This window comes from Entelurus aequoreus, linkage group LG08, assembly GCF_033978785.1.
Source record: "Entelurus aequoreus isolate RoL-2023_Sb linkage group LG08, RoL_Eaeq_v1.1, whole genome shotgun sequence".
In the NCBI taxonomy this organism is placed as follows: Eukaryota; Metazoa; Chordata; class Actinopteri; order Syngnathiformes; family Syngnathidae; genus Entelurus; species Entelurus aequoreus.
Window position 1 is genome coordinate 20,982,616 of NC_084738.1, and position 21,826 is coordinate 21,004,441.

Consider the following 21,826-nt stretch of genomic DNA (forward strand, 5'->3'; position numbering starts at 1 on the left):
GTTATCGTGCCGTGATTTTACCAGTCCGGCCCACTTGGGAGTAGATTTTTCTCCATGTGGCCCCCGATCTAAAATGAGTTTGACACCCCTGGTCTAGTGTTTGTGGGGTTCTCGAAGAAGTCCTGCACTTTCTGACTGTGAGCACGCTTTGCAACCCTAATGGCACGGTTCAGGTTAGCTGTGGCTGGTTTAAGTGCTACCATGTCGCCAGATTTAAAAGCCTTGTTCCGAGCCTTCAGCATTGCACGTACCTCACTGTTCATCCAGGGTTTCTCGTTGGCCCGTGTGGGGATGTTCTTGATCACACTAACATTCTCCATGCACTTCTGAATCTATGCGAACACAGACTCTGCATACTCCTCCACACATGTGTGATGATTGTCGGTGGCGGCTGCCTTGAACATGTCCCAGTCTGTGCTTTCGAAGCAGTCTTGTAATGCTTCCATCTGGCCAGGTCCTCACCTGCTTCACTGTAGCTTGCTTCCTGATCAGCAGGGGCTTGTATGCAGGAATTAGCATCACAGATAGATGGTCTGAGGAGCCGAGGTGGGGGCGGGGTGCAGCTTTAAACGCATGTTTAATATTGCTGTACACCATGTCCAGCGTGCTTCCACCCCTTGTTGAAAAATTCACATATTGATGGAAATGGGGGAACACAGTTTTCATGTTAGCTTGATTAAAGTCCCCTGCCACGATGAAAACTCCCTCTGGATGTGTAGATTGCAGTACATTGATGGAGCAATACAAAGCATTCAAAGCTTCTTTGGTGTTAGCACATGGAGGAATGTACACTGCTGTGAAGATCATAGCACTGAATTCCCGGGGTAAATAAAATGGCCTGCATTTTATAGTCAATATTACTACATCGGGAGAGCAGTGACATGAGACTATCTTCCCATTGTTGCACCAGTTGTTGTTGATGTATATGCAAACACCACCGCCTCTGGATTTACCAGTGAGAGTGCTGCTCCTGTCCGACCGAAACATAGTTAGCCCCTCGATGCTAACTGCCTCGTCCGGAACGGATGTTTTCAGCCACGTTTCTGTGAGAAATATGGCGCAGCAGTCCCTCATGTCCCGTCTCGCATATAAATCCAGCTTCAGGTAGTCCAGTTTGTTCTCCAGGGAGCGGACATTTGAAAGCAGGATGGAAGGAAGCGGCGTTCTGTGAGGATTAGCTTTTAGCTTTGTTGTTAGCCCCGCTCGGCATCCCCGTTTCTGCTTCCGATCACACCGCTTACGTCTCCTCTGTCGACGGTCCTCGCTGGTACTTGACTCCGCTGCTTCACAGGCCGCTGGATGTAGCCGGCGTAGTATTCCCATGCCACCGATGAGGTCCAACGTATACGCATCTTTTGGTCTAAAACGATTTGATTTATTTACATCTAAAATTGTCTGGCGGTCGTATGTTTCTATGGAGTGACTACGCTGGAAGTTAACTTTGAAATTTACAGAATTTACCAATATATTTGCCAAAACAGTTCCATTACTACCACGAGCCTCTACAGCTGCAGCCGAGCAGGGCACCGCCATATCACATATCTGGAGATGGTCTTATCAAACCCACTATGACAACAACAAGAGAGAAGAGTTGACACATCTAAAAAAAAACGAGGTGAAGTTTGTTTGGATGTTAAACAGAATTCGGACTCTCTGCCATGCTGAATATTTGGCAGTCGGTCCCAAGGATTAGAAGCTTACAAAGCAGCTACACGCAGATGGATGTTCACCTCCCCGATTCCCAAACAGATAATCAAGTTGGACAAACCGACTGTTTGTTAATTCTTCGCCGGCTGTCAGTCAGCATTGCGGAGTCCTCTTGTAGTGCATCCTGTTTAGGGGGTGTCGAAAAAATTCCCTAGTCCATATCACATATAGCTTTTTGGTCATGTGACTTGGAACCCCAAAGTCACTTTCATATTGTTGTTCCTCATTATTATACTTGGCTCAAATGTTGTTTTTTTTCCCATTTTTCATTTTTTTTAAATTTCAATTATCAATTGCTTAATGGTCATGTGACCTCAAAGCCTTAAACCACTATAATTGTGTGTGTTCCTCATTGTTATAGTCAGCTCACACAATGGTATGTTTTACTTTATTTATTTTTTAACTATTTAAAAAAAATCTAATCGTCAATAACTTTGTGGTCACTTGACCTAGAACCCCAAAACCACTTTCATATTGTTTGTTCCTCATTATCCTCCGTTCACACAATGTTTTTTTCCAGTTTTTCTATTATTTATTGTTTTTTTTTTATTTCAATCACCAATAACTTTTTGGTCACGAGACCTAGAACAGCAAAACCATTTTCATAAGTGTTTTCCTCATCATTATACTCGGCTTACATAATGTTTTTTTCTCTCCAGTTTTCAGTTTATTAGTTTTTTTTAAAATTAAAACATTTCAATTGTGAGTAGCTTTTTGGTAATGTGGCCTGGAGCACCAAAACCTCTTTTATATTGTTTGTTACTCATTTCTATCCCCAGCACATGCGTTGGTTTTTCCAGTTTCCTTTTTTTTTTATTTTTTTTAATTTTTTTTTTATACATTTTGGAATATTACAATGGTCAATAGCTTTTTGGTCATGGGATCTAGTGTCACGACCTGGCAGACAGACCTGACTTTTTCTCATTTCCCTAGTTTCTGTATGTTTCCTTTCCAACGCTCTTATTTCAGTTCACTTTCTGTTTGGCTCCATTACCCTGGCTTGAGCGCTGTCTCCCTCACCTGCCTCTGATTAGGGATCAGGAGACTCACCTGCTTCTGATTGCTAATCAGGGAGCTATATATGCCAGCCTCGCCTTCCAGTCGGGGCCGGATCATTGCACGAGTTACACGTGTAAATTGTCATTGCAAGTGTTCTTTGGAAACTGCTGTTTTGGTACCCTAATGCTCCTTGCTTTGCTACACATACTGTGTTGAGAATTGAAAGACTCTTTTACCTGCACGTCGCCCTCAGTCTCTGCATCTCGATTTTACAACCACCGCAACGATGCATGTTCGTAAAATCTAGATCACCAAAACAACTTTCATATTGTTTGTTCCTCCTTATTATACTTGGTAAACGCTTTGGTTTTTTCAGTTTTCTATGTTTTCGTTTTACTTTTTTTTTTAACATATATGTAACTTTTTGGTCACGTAACCTTGAACCCCAAAACCCCTTTCCTATTTTTGTAATTATACTCTATTCAAGCTTTGATTTTCCAATTTGTTTCTTTTTTTTAAGATTTGAATAGTCAATTGCTTCTTAGTCATTTGACCCACAGTAGAACCCCAGAACCACGTTCATATTGTTTGTTCCTCATTACTATCCCCGGCTCATGCTTTGTATTTTCCAGTTTTAATAATTTTTTTAATACGATTTTTTTATGATAATTACTGTTTTTCAAAACCACGACAAAGTTAGTACGAACCTTGCAGACCTGACCACCACATTCCCTGTCAGACAAAAACAAGCTTCAAACTACCCCATTGATCCATTTAGAAAGAAAAAAAAGTTAGATTTGCACTCGGAGGATTGCTGGTTACTGGGGTTCAATCCCCACCTTCTACCATCCTAGTTACGTCCGTTGTGTCCTTGGGCAAGACACTTCACACTTGCTCCTGATGGCTGCTGGTTAGCGCCTTGCATGGCAGCTCCCTCCATCAGTGTGTGAATGTGTGTGTGAATGGGTGAATGTGGAAATACTGTCAAAGCGCTTTGAGTACCTTGAAGGTAGAAAAGCGCTATACAAGTATAACCCATTTATCATTTATTTATTTAGATTTGCAACCCGATTGTCAGAAACTAGGAAAATAATTCTAGCTAGCTGCTGCCAAATTGAGACAGAGTGACAGCCAAGGGAAAGAGAATAAACAAACAAAAGTCAAACTGTAATGAGTTTGACAGGTAAACAATCAGACATGCTGGCATCGATTGTAAAGCTTTTGTCGTTTGATGGAACGCATTGACATTTTACAGACTATTTTTTAATCTCACGGTAATAAAAATCCAGGACAAGGTGTGGACTTGTGCCCATAATTTTTTTCAAGGGACGGTTGGCAACATGTTAGTATCATGTCTGCTTGTTCTGCCTGTTGGGTATCAGATTACTGCACTAATGCAAGATCAAACAAGAACTAAACACGAAAGGGAACACAGGAGAGCTAACTATAACATTGGCGTTTGTTAATGTCAAAGACAACGAGGTGTTAATTGGAAGCCGGCAATAATTGGAGAGAGGCTGTTATTTTGAAAATGTGAAAACTCAGTCTCATTAAAAAACTTAATCTTCTGAGCTTGAATAATGATTTTGACTGGAGGAGAAAGTGGAACTGGAAGAAACACCCTCTTTGCCTGCATGGTCATTTTTACTCACAAGCATATTGCACAACACGGCAGCAACACAACCAGTGTTGTTATAGCGGTAAGCCCAAACTGCTTAGTCAGCATTAATGCTGATAATGAGTTCTTTGTAAACAAAAGTGCAAAGTGTACCATGATAAAAACAACGAGGGACGGGTGCTCGGTCAGAAGTAAAGATGCTGAGATTGGAGACAAACAGGAAGTGCACTGAAAAATAAGAGTGCGAGACAGGAACTCAATATCAAAACACAGGAAAACAATAAACACAAGTCCAATCTGTCGTGAGGGGTCATGACATTTACCATTTTTTAGGTGTTTTGCGTTATTTAAGCATCCCAATTCTGCGGAGCCCCTAAAGGGTCGTGGAGGGAAAAAAATGTTTTGCGAGATCTCTCAATACTTTTTGCGAGATCTCGCAATACTTTTTGCGAGATCTTGCAAAAGGTTTTTTTCCTATGTCAGTGAACCGGAAGTAAAACAGACACAGCAATGGTGGAGCCTACCCATCATCTGTGGGAGAAGTTTATTGATTCCTATTTTAGTATTGGCCTAACATATAAAGACATCAAATCGTATTATGGTCCCACAACAGAGCACAGAGGAAGGGTAGGCTCCCGCATGCTCCCGCATGCTCCCGCATGCTCCCGCTACTCCATCGCTGTGTCTGTTTCACTTCTGGTTCACTGACTTAGGAAAAAAACCTATTGCGAGATCTCGCAGAAAGTATTGCGAGATCTCGCAGAAAGTATTGCGAGATCTCGCAAAAAGTATTGCGAGATCTCGCAGAAAGTATTGCGAGATCTCGCAAAAAGTATTGCGAGATCTCGCAAAAAGTATTGCGAGATCTCGCAGAAAGTATTGCGAGATCTCGCAGAAAGTATGGCGAGATCTCGCAGAAAGTATTGCGAGATCTCGCAGAAAGTATTGCGAGATCTCGCAAAACATCCATGTTCCTTTGGGGGCTCTGTACAATTCTGACAAGAATTTGGTAGAAATATGTTAAAAATGTAAAAAGTAAATGCAGCATAATGAAAGGTATGTACGATGTTTGAAAAAAAATGTCTTAACCTTTGTGTTAGCGGTTGTTCTCCATAAGGCCTGTCCACCATTCATTGCTAGAACACATTGTGATGCATAGATTCCTAGTGGTTTTATTTGAATTTTCATTTTGAATGTATGTTTCTCTGTATCAGCTTGAGAGAGAACTCTATCGGCGTGGAGGGAGCAAAGAACATGGCCCACGCGCTTCATGAGAATAACACATTGCAGGACCTCGAGTGAGTTACATTTTGGGCGATGGGCCACAGTGAAAATATCCGGCAGCAGCACAGAGAAGCTAACTGTACAATAAATGTTGGACCGTCACCTCACAATCTTTAAAGTGATTTCTTATTTTCCTGTTTGACATTCAACAACCCTTAGAAAAACGTATTCAATCACCAGTTTTGGAAGATGTTCTTACAGTTTTTTAATATTGTAGAAAAAAAAAGCAGATAACAGACATGACACAAAACTATTGTCATTTCAAATGGCAATTTCCGGTTCTAAGAGACACTAAAATAAATCAAGAAAATAACTTGTAAATTGTGGTCAATGATTTTGAAAATCAAGTGGAGAGAAAATTATGGAATCACTCCATACTTTTTATGGAATCATTAAAAAACAACCAAAGAAAAAACAAATTTCAACACACCACTAGTACATTGTAACCTTTGTAATCTCGACGATCAGTACTCTTCATCAATCTTGCTCCAATTTTCTCTGATTGCTGTTAGATCAGTTTTGCGGGTTGGAGTCTTGAACATTTTCTTTAATTTCCACCACAGATTTTCAATTGGACTGAGATTCGGACTATTTGCAGTCCTTGGCATTAACTTTTAGTGTCTTTCTTTAAGGAAAGTTTTTACTCAATGGCAAGATGTCAAATCATCTTGAAAAATAATGTTGTCATGCCCCAGCATCCTATTGACTGTTAGAATAAGAAAAGTGTCCAAAATGTCAGAGTAAGCTTGTGCATTCATTGAAGATTTATGACAGTCATCTCCCCAGTGCCTTCACCTGACCTGCACCCCCATATCATCAATGACTGTGGAAATGTGCATGTTTTCTTCAGGCAGTCGTCTTCATAAATCTCATTGGAATGACACCAAACAAAAGTTCCTCAACAGAAGCTCATTACCTCGCCCAATGCAGTGTTGTGATTCATCACTGAATATGATTTACATCCAGTTATCCATAATCCACGAGTGTGTTTTTACTATGCCAATCAGAACCCTGTTTTTTATGTTTAGCTGTTAGTGACTGTTTCGTTTAGCTTTTCCCTATTTGAATTCAATTTCCTTTAGGCACTACTTACAGTTTGGTCACAGACGATGACTTCAGTTTCAGCCCATTTGTTCTTCACTTGTCGTGCTGTTCATTTTCTGTTTTCAAGACATATTGACTTAAAGGGGTCATATTATGTTTTTTTCCCCTACATTTAAAACACTTCCTTTTGGTCTGCATAACATGTAATGGTGGTTGTTTGGTCAAAGTTTTGCATAAATTATGTTTTACAGACCAACTTCGTCTTTTCAGGATCCCCTGTTTTGTAGGCGGTCTTATTCACGTGTCTCCACTTCGACTGTGCCTTCTCCCCGTCAGCCATGTTGTAGTTTTTAACGCTTCCATATGGAGTCTACTGAAAGATATGTTAGAATTATGCATTACTTTTTATTAGAAAGGGCAACAGCAGAGGATACATATGCATGTACGAGCCAGTCTGCCACACAACAAGAGGATAGAAAAAAAGTAGGAAAGTATTGACTACAACGTCGGACTCGCGCAACTGTTCGGGTACATTTTTGACCATATATGGCGATATCTGCTGATTATTGTAAAACCGTCACAAGTTGAGCAAAATCCAAACGGCTCGTTTGGAGAAAACGTAACGGAAGGCAAGATTGTTTTATAAATATCTCCGCAATACCTCCATGGTTTGATTTGAATTTTTGGGGACTTATGCAGATCCCAAATACACAAAAACGCCTACTATATCGTAAGAAAAGTTGGTTATGCATAATAGGTCCCCTTTAAGTTTCCTGTCTTGACGCTTTGATGTTTTCCTTGGTCTACCAGTATGCTTGCCTTTTACAACCTTCCCATGTTGTTTGTACGTGGTCCAGATTTTAGACACAGCGGACTGTGAACAATTCACACCATTTGCAACATTGCGTGGTCATTCACCTTCTCTAAGTTTTATAACCTTTTCCTTTTCTGTCAATTGTCGTCTCTTGTGTTGGAGCCACCTGGTGCGACAGCTCTCCAAGGTGTCAAGACTCCTTTTAATTGCAGACTACTGAACAGATTTAATATGATGCAGATCCAGAAAGTTGCCATTTAAAATGACTACAGTTTTGTGTCATGTATGTTATCGGTTTTATTCTACAAAATTAAACAACTGAATGAACATCCTCCAAGTTTGGTAATTCCGTAATATTTTCCAGGGGTTTATTAGTATGTTTCTTTTTCACTTCTTTTTGCTCTGCAGCCTCACAGCCAACCTGTTACACGATGAAGGGGTTCAGGCAATTGCAGAAGCGGTCAGAGTTAATCAAGGCCTGACCTCTTTGCAGTAAGTAGCACTAACGAGACGCACTCGAGCATGTACTGTATGAGAGCTGGGCACCACCAGGTTGCACAAATGTATTCCACATAATACATTAGATCAATGGAGAGCAAGAGGAATAATGTTTTGAGTGCACAGTATGATTTGTGAACTTTTGCCATGTTATGTTTTAATAATAGCAGACCCCTTCTGGCTTCATTTTCTTTAGTTTGCAGTGGAATTTCATCAAATGCTCTGCCACCAAAGCGCTGGCTCACGCACTCCTCAGTAACACAACCATGCAGCTGTTGGAGTAAGTCGTAGTTTAATGGTCACCTACCTCACATGTCAACCTACCTCATATGTTCCATGTATTCCATGTATTCTGCTGCAGCCTGCAAGAGAACGCTATTGGCGATGAAGGTGTCATTTGTCTGGCGGAAGCCCTGAAGACAAACACATCATTGCGTACATTATGGTAAAAGTTACACTTATTCTATCAGTACTTAACGGTTAAAATGTTAACGGTGTTAAAATTAAAATAAATACTTTATTATTTGCTAAACCAATGCCTTCAAAGCAAGTTATCCATCAAAGGGTACACTGTAAAAAGGATTTTATTGTGGAAAAACTCGTAGCTCAGTCGACAGAATTTTACCGTAAAATAAAAAAAATTGTGGTACCGTGTTTTGTTTACAGTATTACATTGAAAAAGCAACCATAGATTTGTACAGTAATATGCTAAATACGTTAAAACCGTCGTCATTTTTACGGTAAAATTCTGGCTACCGTAAAATGTAAAAAACAATCGTGTGTGCAGTTTTCAGTTTTGTGTCCACTGATTGGCTCAGCCTCAGTCAGAATTACCGCATTGGATTGAAAGAGTGTAAAGTTGACTAAAGGGTGTTATTTCATGTCCGGAGGCCTCTCATAATGTTGTAAAACCACAGCCCTTTTAAGGAGTGTGACAGAGGGACACAAACGTTAGCAATGCTAGCATAACTATGTTAGCTACACTACTAACATGTACACTCCCATTTTAACAGCAACATCATGCTAGGTTAGCCTATCCTATTCGCTGAAAAACAACAACTTGATGAAACTTACAGTTGCCACGTCTGTAACTGACTGGTAGTTGGTGGAGCTCCAGGCTTTATTTTATGGTGTGTAGCGATAAGCTGCTTTTTTCAAAGTTGTCCTTGGTGAAGTGAGCTAGCGTTTTAGCTAATTAGCCTCCGGCTTGCGGCACCTTCAGTTCAAGGATTTATCAGCGAAGAGGGTTTTGGCCTTCAACAAGTCATTAATTGTGATGAGACCCACTACTGCTCATTTATCACTCCGAAACTCCCTCAGGGTTCATCAGTGCCACAAACATTTGCAGACACAAAGGTTTTGGAGCTCACCAAGACTTGTATTGACTTGACTTGATGATGTGTGTGTGTGTGTGTGTGTGTGTGTGTGTGTGTGTGTGTGTGTGTGTGTGTGTGTGTGTGTGTGTGTGTGTGTGTGTGTGTGTGTGTGTGTGTGTGTGTGTGTGTGCGTGTGTGCGTGTGTGTGTGTGTGTGTGTGTGTGTGTGTGTGTGTGTGTGTGTGTGTGTGTGTGTGTGTGTGTGTTTACATATAATAATATAATGGATATGTAATTAATATTTGTTATAATTGAATGTTAAGAGTATGTGAAAGTTCAACTCCTACCTTGTTTACTTCCGTGACGACCCCTTTATAGCTTTGTAATCAATCAGATATATCAAGCAGCTAAAATTCAAACATGGATGAGTGTGGAGGGAGGGTTTTGCATTTTCCCCATCATGCCTTGCAATGCCTAACCATAATCCACATCTGCGGTCCCTTCCAAGGTTTCTCGTTGTTCCCATTGGGTTGAGTTTTTTCTTGCCCTGATGTGGGATCTGAGCCGAGGATATCGTTGTGACTCGTGCACTTTGAGATATTTGTGATTAAGGGCTATATAAGTCAACTTCCATAGATAGTTTTTTCGGATAGGATCGGTGCGGCGTATTCAGTAATGCGGACGCTGTATCGATCCGTTGTGGTGAAGAAGGAGCTGAGCCGGAAGGCAAAGCTCTCAATTTACCGGTCGATCTACGTTCCCATCCTCACCTATGGTCATGAGCTTTGGGTTATGACCGAAAGGACAAGATCACGGGCACAAGCGGCCGAAATGAGTTTCCTCCGCCGGGTGGCGGGACTCTCCCTTAGAGATAGGGTGAGAAGCTCTGCCATCCGGGAGGAGCGCAAAGTAAAGCCGCTGCTCCTCCACATCGAGAGGAGCCAGATGAGGTGGTTTGGGCATCTGGTCAGGATGCCACCCGAACGCCTCCCTAGGGAGGTGTTTAGGGTACGTCCAACCGGTAGGAGGCCACGGGGAAGACCCAGGACACATTGGGAAGACTATGTCTCCCGGCTGGCCTGGGAACGCCTCTGGATCCCCCGGGAAGAGCTAGACGAAGTGGCTGGGGAGAGGAAAGTCTGGGCTTCCCTGCTTAGGCTGCTGCCCACGCGACCCTACCTCGGATAAGCGGAAGAAGATGGATGGATGGATGGATGGATGGATGGGATGGGATGTTTTTTTAAAAATAATATCCACAAAATTCAGTGAGCAGGTTGTGTGACGTGTGACCATGTGTGTTGACATTTTTTGCTGGTTTATTTTTTTTCCTGCATCATGACTAGGAAGGGTTGTTTGGATTGGGTCAATCAATCAATCAATCAATGTTTATTTATATAGCCCTAAATCACAAGTGTCTCAAAGGGCTGTACAAGCCACAACGACATCCTCGGTACAGAGCCCACATACGTGCAAGGAAAACTCACCCCAGTGGGACGTCAATGTGAATGACTATGAGAAACCTTGGAGAGGACCGCAAATGTGGGTAACCCCCCCCCCCTCTAGGGGAGACCGAAAGCAATGGATGTCGAGTGGGTCTGACATAATATTGTGAAAGTCCAACACATCAGCGAAAGTCCAGTCCATAGTGGGGCCAGCAGGAACCATCCCGAGCGGAGACGGGTCAGCAGCGTAGAGATGTCCCCATCCGATGCACAGGCTAGCGTTCCACCCCGGGTTGGGAGCAGAGTAGAAAAGAAAAGAAAAGAAACGCCAGATCAACTGGTCTAAAAAGGGAGTCTATTTAAAGGCTAGAGTATACAAATGAGTTTTAAGATGAGACTTAAATGCTTCTACTGAGGTAGCATCTCTAACTTTTACCGGGAGGGCATTCCATAGTATTGGAGCCCGAATAGAAAACGCTCTATAGCCCGCAGACTTTTTTTGGGCTATGGGAATCACTAATAAGCCGGAGTTCTTTGAACGCAGATTTCTTGCCGGGACATATGGTACAATACAATCGGCAAGATAGGCAGGAGCTTGACCGTGTAGTATTTTATACGTAAGTAGTAAAACCTTAAAGTCGCATCTTAGGTGCACAGGAAGCCAGTGCAAGTGAGCCAGTATAGGCGTAATATGGCCAAACTTTCTTGTTTTTGTCAAAAGTCTAGCAGCCGCATTTTGTACCATCTGTAATCTTTTAATGCTAGACATAGGGAGGCCCGAAAATTAAACGTTACAGTAATCGAGACGAGATGTAACGAACGCATGGCTAATGATCTCAGCATCGCTTGTGGACAAGATGGAACGAATTTTAGCGATATTACGGAGATGAAAGAAGGCCGTTTTAGTAACACTCTTAATGTGTGACCCAAACGAGAGAGTTGGGTCGAAGATAATACCCAGATTCTTTACCAAGTCGCCTTGTTTAATTGTTTGGTTGTCAAATGTTAAGGTGGTATTATTAAATAGATGTCGGTGTTGAGCAGGACCGATAATCAGCATTTCCGTTTTCTTAGCGTTGAGTTGCAAAAAGTTAGCGGACATCCATTGTTTAATTTCATGAAGACACGCCTCCAGCTGACTGCAATCAGCGTGTTGGTCAGCTTTAGGGGCATGTAGAGTTGAGTGTCATCAGCATAACAGTGAAAGCTAACACCGTATTTGCGTATGATGTCACCTAGCAGCAGCATGTAAATACTAAAGAGTGCAGGGCTAAGAACCGAACCCTGGGGAACTCCGCACGTTACCTTAACATAGTCCGAGGTCACATTGTTATGGGAGGCACACTGCATCCTGTCAGTAAGATAAGAGTTAAACCAAGACAAGGCTAAGTCTGACATCCCAATACGCGTTTTGATACGCTCTAATAAAATATTATGATCAACAGTATCAAAAGCGGCGCTAAGATCAAGAAGCAGCAACATAGATGACGCATCAGAATCCATCGTTAGCAATAGATCATTAGTCATTTTTGCGAGGGCTGTCTCCGTAGAGTGATTTGCCCTGAAACCGGATTGAAAAGGTTCACAGAGATTGTTAGACGCTAAGTGTTCATTTAGCTGCTGTGCGACAATTTTTTCGAGGATTTTCGAGATAAACGGAAGGTGGGACACCGGCCGGTAGTTTACCATGAGGTCAGGATCGAGGTTAGGTCTTTTGAGTAGAGGATGAATAACCGCTTTTTTGAATGCTAGGGGAACAGTGCCAGAGGAAAGTGATAAGTTTATAATATTTAACACTGATGGACCTAATAATACAAAAAGCTCCTTGATAAGTTTCCCAGGAATTGGGTCAAGTAAACATGTTGTTTGTTTTGTCCCATTTACACATTTTAACAATTCCTCCAATGTTATTTCATCAAAGAGAGAGAAACTATTTTGGAGGGCAGTGTCCGTCGTACATACAGTCGTATCTGTGTTAATAGAACCCAGTTGTAGCTGAGATGCATTTTCTTTAATCTCTTTTCTAATGACTTCAATTTTCTTATTAAAGAAATTCATAAAGTCATCTGCTGAGTGGGTGGAGCTACTGGGAGGAGTCCCTTGTTGGGTTAGCGATGCTACTGTACTAAACAAAAATGTAGGATCATTTTTGTTGAGGTGGATGAGATTTGAGTAATATTTAGCTTTAGCTGAGGTAAGCATGCGTTTATAAGTTATTAAATTATCACTCCATGCTTGATGGAAAACCTCAAGTTTAGTCGCACGCCATTTGCGTTCCAGCTTTCTACATGATAATTTCTGGGCTTTAGTTTCTTTTGTAAACCATGGGGTACGCCTTTTAGGGGCCCTTTTTAGCTTTAGCGGTGCTACACTATCAATGGTGTCGCGCAGGGCGTCGTTAAAGTTGTTAGTGAGGTTATCAATAGAGCCCACATAATTTGGGAATGGTGCCATTACCGAAGGCAGTAGGTCAGTAAGAGTCGTCGTTGTGGCAGCATTATTGTTGCAGCTGCTATAGTAGTTATTATTATTATTATTAGTTTGTTGACAATGAGTCAGAACTTCGAATTTTATACGGTAATGATCGGACATTTCTTTAGTGTACGGGAGTATCGTAACTTTAGAGGTGGTGACACCCCTGACAAGCACTAGATCTATTGTATTACCGTTGCGATGCGTGGGTTCATTTATTATTTGTGTAAGACCACAGCTATCAATTATAGTCTGGAGCGCCACGCATGGAGGGTCCGATGGGGTATTCATATGGATATTAAAGTCCCCCATTATGATTATATTGTCGGCGTGCGTCACTAGATCAGCAACAAACTCTGAGAATTCACTGATGAAGTCCGAATAGGGCCCAGGGGGGCGGTAGATAACAGCCAGGTGGAGAGGCAGCGGTGTGACAAACCTCATAGTGAGCACCTCAAATGAGTTATATTTATTATTTAGGTTAGGTGTAAAATTATAGTTTTCATTGTATATTAGTGCGACACCCCCTCCCCTTTTAAGAGGACGGGCAACATGTGCATTCGTATAGTTAGGAGGAGATGCCTCATTTAGCGCAAAAAAATCGTCTGGTTTGAGCCAGGTCTCGGCGAGACCAACGACGTCAAGTTTCTAATGACCTCATTAACTAATAACGTTTTGGAAGATAATGATCTTATGTTTAAAAAGCCCATGTTATAGGTAGTGGGCTGTTTTGAGGATTGTTTGTTGAAATTATCCGAAGTAGCAATATTAATAATGTTGCGTTTATTATGCGAAGTGCACTTTAAATAGTTTCGACCATATCTAGGAATTGATACGATGGGAATTTTCAGATTGTTTGCTTGATGCTGCGATAAACTGAACGCATCATAGTTAGCCACCTCAGTACAATGTGTGACTGCCTCTGACACGGTCACAAAAGAAAAAACATTATGTGAGTTGTGTTTTATTCTAAGAGAATTGCTATGTTTGCAGGGATTATCCAGCCTGGCGCCGGCTAGTTCTAGTTTAAATGACTTCTTACCCGGACACTCCACGCTTCTTTGGTGATTAGCTTTTCCCTTTGTTGTTAGCCCCGCTCGGCATCCCCGCTTCTGCTTCCGCTCACACCGTTTACGTCGCCTCCATTGGCGGTCCCCGCTAATACTTGACTCCGCTGCTACAAAGGCCGCTCGATGTAGCCCGCGAAGTATTCCCATGCTAGCGAGGAGGTCCACCGTACATGCATCTTTCAGTCTATAACGACCCGATCCATCCACATCCAGAATTGTCTGTCGGTCGTATGTGATCACAGAGTGTTCACGCTTTGAGCCAGCCATGAAATTGACAGAAATTACGGGTGTTTTTTGCCAAATCGCTCTACATTCCCAAGAGCGTCTTAAAGCTGCTGCATTTCAATGCGCCGCCATTTTGGGTCATTTACTAATTTTATTGATTTTTGTGTAGAATGTGATGGCAAGTTAGAGACAAAAGTTACACTAATGATGTAATACTGACATGAAAATGACCATACAATTGGTAATTGATGGAATGTATTATTTTGTGTATGCATTTTGATATGCATCGGTATTTTTATTCTTAGTATCATGGATAGTAATATTGTATTATCATAACATAATCCGTATTTCATAAGTGTTTAACATCAACATTTCAGTGAACTGGTTCATTTTCATGTCAGTAATACTTGATTGGTGTAACTTTTTTCTCTACGGTAACTTGCAATCACATTCTAAATTAAAATTAATAAAGTTGCATTTAATTTAAGTTTGAACAATGACACTGCTAACTAGTTTCTTAAAATGAATTCTAATGAAGATGAAGTGTTTAATGTTCTTCTTATGGTTTTTCTATTTAAGGCATCGATTTTGATGATTTATTTACATAATGCACCAAATTATTAAATTAAGTAAATAAGTAAGTACATTTGATTAATAAAACGCTTTTCACAGATAAAATCACAATGCACTGTACGAAACATAGGTGAAGTAAAACAACAATTCAATTAAAACAACAGGGGCAACATCATACAAATAATAAAGGATAAAAAGTAGATTAAAATGATAGTTAAAATGTTCATTAACTAAAAGCTTTACTAAAAAGAGAAGTCAACAAATGTTTTTTTAAAAAGTGTCAACAAAGCTCACGGAGGGACTGTTGCAAGTTATTCCAGAGTCTTTGATTGATTGATTGAAACTTTTATTAGTAGATTGCACAGTACAGTACATATCCCGTACAATTGACCACTAAATGGTAACATCCGAATAAGTTTTTGAACTTGTTTAAATTGGGGTCCACGTTTAATCAATTCATGGTCTGGGGGCTACAGCCTGGAATGCCAGGTTTTAAAATGGGTTTTTGGAATATTTAAGAGACCTTGGCCTGAAGACCAGAGGCTGCGCACTGAAGTGTAGGGGCACAACAAATCACTAATTTACTGAGGGGCCCCACCATGCAACACACGGAAAGTTAGAACTAAAATCTTAAACTCAATGCAGAATATGACCGAAAGCCAATGAAGACTGGATACAATGGTAATGTAATGTGGGCTGTGCATTATTTTTAGTCTTTTTAGTGTTGACTTGTCAAATTGTATCCAAAAAAAACGCGTCATCCACATTTTGCAAGAACTTTTGCAAAGTTACTACAAATGCGTCAGTTTACTATAAAATGCCTTCAAGAATTGTATTGCAAAACGCAGCGGATTATTACAAAATGTGGCATTATTGCATAGGGATGTGTAAATGTATTACTTTATTACATATTGCACCATTATTACATAACATACATTAAGAATAAAACAATAAAATCCACTTGTCAGTTAATCTTTTGGTGTGCAGCAGAGGGGAGGGACAACGTGGGTCGGGAGTATCAACAACACTGTGGATACTTCCTGAAAGTGTCACACCACACATCCCTTTTCCATTGCTTTCTTTGGACTCATTGAATTACTTGTATAGAAAAATGCTGTAAAACAGGGGTGTCCAAAGTGCGGCCCGGGGGCCATTTGCGGCCCGCAGCTAATTGTTTACCGGCCCGCCACACATTCTGGAAATGCTACTGCAAAAATTAAAAAAACATTTAAAAAAGTGGAATGAGGTGAAATCTAACTACAAAAAGTTGCAATGTTGACACAAAGCTACCATGCAGGCTTTTTTCTTTCTTTTGTCTATCTTTCTTTTTTATTTTTTTGCCATTGCTCAAAAAAAAAAAAAAAAAATCAATGTTATAATGAATTATTAACCTATTCAAGGCTCCAATTATTTCAAATATTTCACTTTAAAATGTTTTATGTGGGAAATATTGCATATATTGTGTGGTTGCCATACAAAAACATCAACATTTTATTTGACAAAATAGCATAAAACAAACAAAATAATAGTTCAAACGTAAAATCGACAGATATATCTGAATTTGAGCTCGTAACTTAAGTGTTGAAAGTAAAAAAAAACTAATAAAAATGTATCACTTTCTGAGTGGGGCACCTTTTGGCAGAGGTGGGACCAAGTCATTGCTTTGCAAGTCACAAGTAAGTCTCAAGTCTTTGCCCTCAATTCTCGAGTCAAGTCCCGAGTCAAGACAGGCAAGTCCCGAGTCAAGTCCAAAGTCAAGACTGGAAAGTCTCAAGTCAAGTCACAAGTCAGGCATTTTGAGTTTCGAGTCCTTTCAAGTCCTTTTAACCACAGACTAATATTTTTACACAGATTGTGTATGCTTTTAAAACGTTGTCTTTATTTATTAAAACAAGTGCATTTGAAATAGCAGGAAAAAAAATAGTACTGACATTGCAATTCATAATAGCACTATTAACCAGTCATTTTAATAGTGTAAACAAATTTAAACATTTAACTCATTCCTTTACAGAATAAACACATTTGCAAAAACAAGTGCAACTGTACTTATTTGTACAAAAGTGTTAACATTGTATGTCCATGGCATATTGCATTGTAACTAGTTCCACAGCTGTTTCTATTCTGTTCTTACCTTATCTCATTGATCTCATCTCATACTGTATGTGTGTTGATGTGTGCGTACATATGAAAAACATAACAAATACATGAACATAACAATGAACAGAGTTGTACTTTTTAGATGTCAGGGCCCTATGCAATATGTACACATATTCTTAATATTGTATACATTTTAACTGACCTTTATTTGACTATGTTTGTCTTTTTGTAGGTGGCTAAAATACGCGGTGCTGCTGACCGCCGTCTAACGTTACGTTATTGTGTGTGATACATTGACTAACGTAACGTTATGTGTAGGTACCTCATGCAACCCTGCTTAAAAAAAATCACTTGACAAAAAGTATGAATAAGGTAGCGAACTGCAGTGGACGCAGCAGATTGCCGTGTTTGCAATGACGTTATAACCACAGACATCTTATAAGTAGACGCAGCATTGGTTGCTGTGACGCGAGCAATTTGCATCTTGAAGTGGTGATGAGGAGCCGGCGAGTAGCCTAAACTGACAGTTGACAGGTAGAAAACAAAGATGCCGGGCTGGTGTTCAGCGTTTTCCTGCTCAAATGAGCGGACTGTTGAAAATAGGAATCGGGGGATTACTTTTCACAAGTAAGATTTAACATTAATGTACTATTGGTTGTATTTTATGAAAATAACATTACCACAGAGTTGAGAAGGAGCAAAGATCTTCAATATTTGTATGTGAAAATCACAAAAAAATCTTCTGGGGGAGGATGACGCCCCTAAAGGGGTTTGGTTTACAAACTTTCAGCCCCACCTACAACAAAATTCACCAGCCGCCACTGATTATGATGCATTCTCATTTTAGGCAAAATATAAGACAATACTTTCTTAACAGTATAATTGTAACCAGGAATAAGTCTTCAAGTAACAATATTCAAATACTAACATTGTTGGGTAAGACAGCATTTGGTTTTATTCTGAATCCAGTGAAACAGATTGGTGGTTTTAGCTGATATAAAGACTTTCAGGTGTTTATATATGTTTAAGTATTTGGCAGACGCTTTTATCCAAAGCGACATACATAAAAAATACATATGTAACAATCACTGTAAACATGATAATTTAAGGGAAGAATGTAATACAAAATATCAATACAAAGTGTCAAGACAGAATGAACTCTCTGCTGCTGCAGCAACAGAGATACAGTCTATAAGATATATAGATATCTAATGTATTCATACATTGTTTATGTAGGATATACACATGTATATATAACCTAATCATATTGTTTCTTCAATTTAAAAATAGCTGACCGTTTTTTTCCCCTTTCTCTGGGGATTATATTCCCAGTTTTGATCTCGGACGTCTGGTCACTTATAGCGTATAAGAATATTATATTACTGTTAAGCAAACTATGAATAATAAAACACGCCAAAACATGTGTCCTTTATCATAGCTACACGTATGACAACAAAGCGCGTGAAAATCAGTGGTATTCAGTGAGGTAAGATGAATTAAATGCGCTGACAGTTCATTGCTCCTGCCAAATGAATTGCACTAGTGGAGCGGATCACCACTCCAAGATGGCGGCCCCGCGTCTCGTCTGCGCCTGTAGGCAGTAGCGCTCCATGCTGCGTACCCTTATAAGATGTCTATGGTTATAACGTTAGCAGTGAGTTTACAGCCTTACTGATTTAACTACACAGCAAATAAAAGTCACGTTACTTAGCCAATAAACGTTAGCTTACATTCAAAACTTACCCTTCTTTGTGCATCTTCAAATGTCGAACGAAGTTGGAAGTTGTTACGTCTCCGTCTATAATATTCGAACTGCATGATTTGCATAGGGCTATTCGTTTTTTGTTGACCGAGTCGTAGTTTTAATACCCGAACGAAATTAACTTTGGCATAATTGTTTCTCACTGCCGCATTGTTTGACAATTCTTCTTCATTGGTTGTCCTGCAATTTGATTGGATGAGAGCTGTGTGATGAAAACAGCGTAGATCTAATTTGATTGGCTGTTGTACTGAGAGCACACACGCTGACAGGAACAACACGCTGATAGACACAGACGAAGAAAAGGAAAAATACGGAGCGGCGCGCTCCCAAATAACTTTTTAATCTTTGGGTTTTGGGGAAAGTAGCAAGTCATGTCAAGTCAAAAGGCTCAAGTCCAAGTGAAGTCACAAGTCATTGATGTTAAAGTCTAAGTCGAGTTGCAAGTCTCTTTACAATTTGTCAAGTCGAGTCCAAAGTCATCAAATTCATGACTCGAGTCTGACTCGAGTCCAAGTCATGTGACTCGAGTCCACACCTCTGCCTTTTGGATCCCAAATATATTTAATGGGATTGTATTTATCTTTTCACTGTGATTACTCAAAAATAATAATGAATTAAAATCAATGGTGTCCTGCATTATTGATATTTTTAAGGCTCTAATTACTTCACATCAAACATTGCTTTCTGAATGTTTTGGGCAGTGGGGGAAATACTGCATATTTCAGTTTTATTATAAAAAACTAAGTTGTCTTTGACAGAAAAGGCATAAAACCTTTTAGTTTTTTTAAACTTTATATCAACCTGAAGTTGATATACTGTACAGATTTACTGTAAGCGTTATATAAATAAAAAAAATAATAATTTGACTTATTTTTAACATTTTAATGACTTAGACCCTTTATGGTCCCCGGGAGCCCTAAAGGTAAAAAACAAACAAAATCGATATATTTTGTTATGGTTTGAAAATGAAAAATATCAAAATGGCCCCCGCATGCTTTAATTTTTCCGTGTGCGGCCCTCAGTGGAAAAAGTTTGGACACCCCTGTGCTGTAAAAAGTCCAAAAAACACTTAAAAGCCCACAAAGTAGCACAGTAGCTAACTACAGCACTGCTCTGCTGACTGAATGGGCACCGGAGATCGATCAGCTCGCCGACAATGCATGTGCTGCCGGCCACAAAAGGCCTGCACTGCGTGGCACACAATGGGTGAATCAAACGTCTGTACACGGAAACAAGATTTGAGCACCAAAGCATATTTGTATTAGGTAAAAAACGAAAAAAATCAAAGTTTGTACGTGGGGGTCGTAAATCGAGTTTCCAATGTGAATGCTTTGAAGTGCACAAAGCGAGTGTTTTAACTACTGTACATAGTCTGCAGGGTGTGTCTGTGGGCTCCAGTGGTGCAGTAGTGATGGCAGAGGCTCTCATGACCAACCCAAGCCTGCAAACATTAGAGTAAGTGTGAGCTCTTTCCTTCTATATTTTCTTTTAGAATCCAAAGAAAACGTGGAGTTGCTTCTTCTTCATACAGTCATTACAATACAGCAGTGGTTCTTAACCTTGTTGGAGGTACTAAACCCCACCAGTTTGATATGCGCATTCACCGAACCCTTCTTTAATGAAAAAATAAAATAAATGTTTTCAAATTCAAGACAAAGTTATATGTTTTTGGTGACACTTTAGTATGGGGAACATATTCTAAGTAACAAAGACTTAATTTAGAGTTATTTGGTTAGGGTTAGGGTTAGAGGGTTAGGGCCAGGGTTAGAGGGTTAGGGTTTTAAGGGGCCATGCCGAATAAGGCATTAATAAGTACTTAATAATGACTAGTTAAAAGCCAGTATGTTACTAATTTGCATGTTAGTAAGCAACTAATTCATGGTGAATATGTTCCCCATACTAAAGTGTTACCATGTTTTTTTTTTTACTGGTGCACAAAATGAACCGTGCATGAACATCACCTTGTTCAAACAACAAAACCAACACAGTGCATAAACTCACAATAAATTACACACCTGCAAATCAGTCTCACTTCTGCTGTTGCCGTATCCGTAAAACGCCGATAGGGAAAAGTTTTTATTTACACAGTGAGTCGGGTGTGTTTTGACCTCCGCAGAACCCCTGAGCCCGACTCACCGAACCCCTAGGGTTCGATCGAACCCAGGTTAAGAACCACTGCAATACAGTGTCAGGTTTTACCTCATTCCTTGACGTACAAATTGCGTTGTGTGTTTTGCAGCCTGCGTGGAAACAGTGTCGGGATGAAGGGAGCCAAGGCCTTAGCCAACGCCTTAAAAATCAACAGAAGTCTCAAATCATTGAAGTAAGCAAGTAGCAGCCAGGGACTGCAAGCACAGCGATTTGGATTTAAAACTCATTAGTTTGGTTCCAGTTGAGTGTTTTGTCAATTACATCTCTTGATTATGAGGGAATGTTGTATCAAGAAAACACCTCTCAGGACAGGAGAAGACATTATATGATGATTAATGATTGATTGAAGTTTATTGGTCAGGACCTCATGTTCAGTGCGTGGCAAAGCCGATGCAGCGTTGGATAATTCTTGCCAAAAGTAATACAATCTGGAAAAATATTCAGCAAAAGTCTAACAAAACCTGACGTTGGAACAATCACCATGTTAGACCCAGTCAGGATCCAAAGAACTGACTCCACAAAAGAACAATGGTACCTCCGTTTTCCAATAGGTCTGATGAAGACTGAATCTAATGAATTCACAATTAATCCTGACACCGAACAATATTAACACAAAACACATTTTATCGAAAAAAATAATGTGAAATAAACATTTAACGTCGCTTTTACCACCACCACTCTGTCCCTTGCCTCGTCTGCACGGAGCAGAGCTTCTTATGGTTACAGTAGTAACCCGTATGTCACTCAAAAGTGCC

General features: G+C 40.2%; 2 protein-coding genes across 3 annotated transcripts in view; both read left to right on the forward strand.

Moving 5' to 3' along the window:
* Positions 1-21,826, forward strand: part of si:ch211-183d21.1 (uncharacterized) — a 145,161-nt gene that overhangs the window by 82,671 nt on the left and 40,664 nt on the right. The window lies entirely within an intron of this gene.
* nlrc3 (NLR family, CARD domain containing 3) overlaps positions 1-21,826 on the forward strand; it is a 54,136-nt gene that overhangs the window by 28,189 nt on the left and 4,121 nt on the right. For both annotated transcript variants that reach the window (XM_062055906.1, XM_062055907.1), the window contains exons 12-17: positions 5,539-5,622; positions 7,875-7,958; positions 8,161-8,244; positions 8,326-8,409; positions 20,292-20,375; positions 21,160-21,243. In XM_062055906.1, coding sequence (XP_061911890.1) covers positions 5,539-5,622; positions 7,875-7,958; positions 8,161-8,244; positions 8,326-8,409; positions 20,292-20,375; positions 21,160-21,243 — 504 coding nt within the window. The remainder of the gene's footprint in view (positions 1-5,538; positions 5,623-7,874; positions 7,959-8,160; positions 8,245-8,325; positions 8,410-20,291; positions 20,376-21,159; positions 21,244-21,826) is intronic.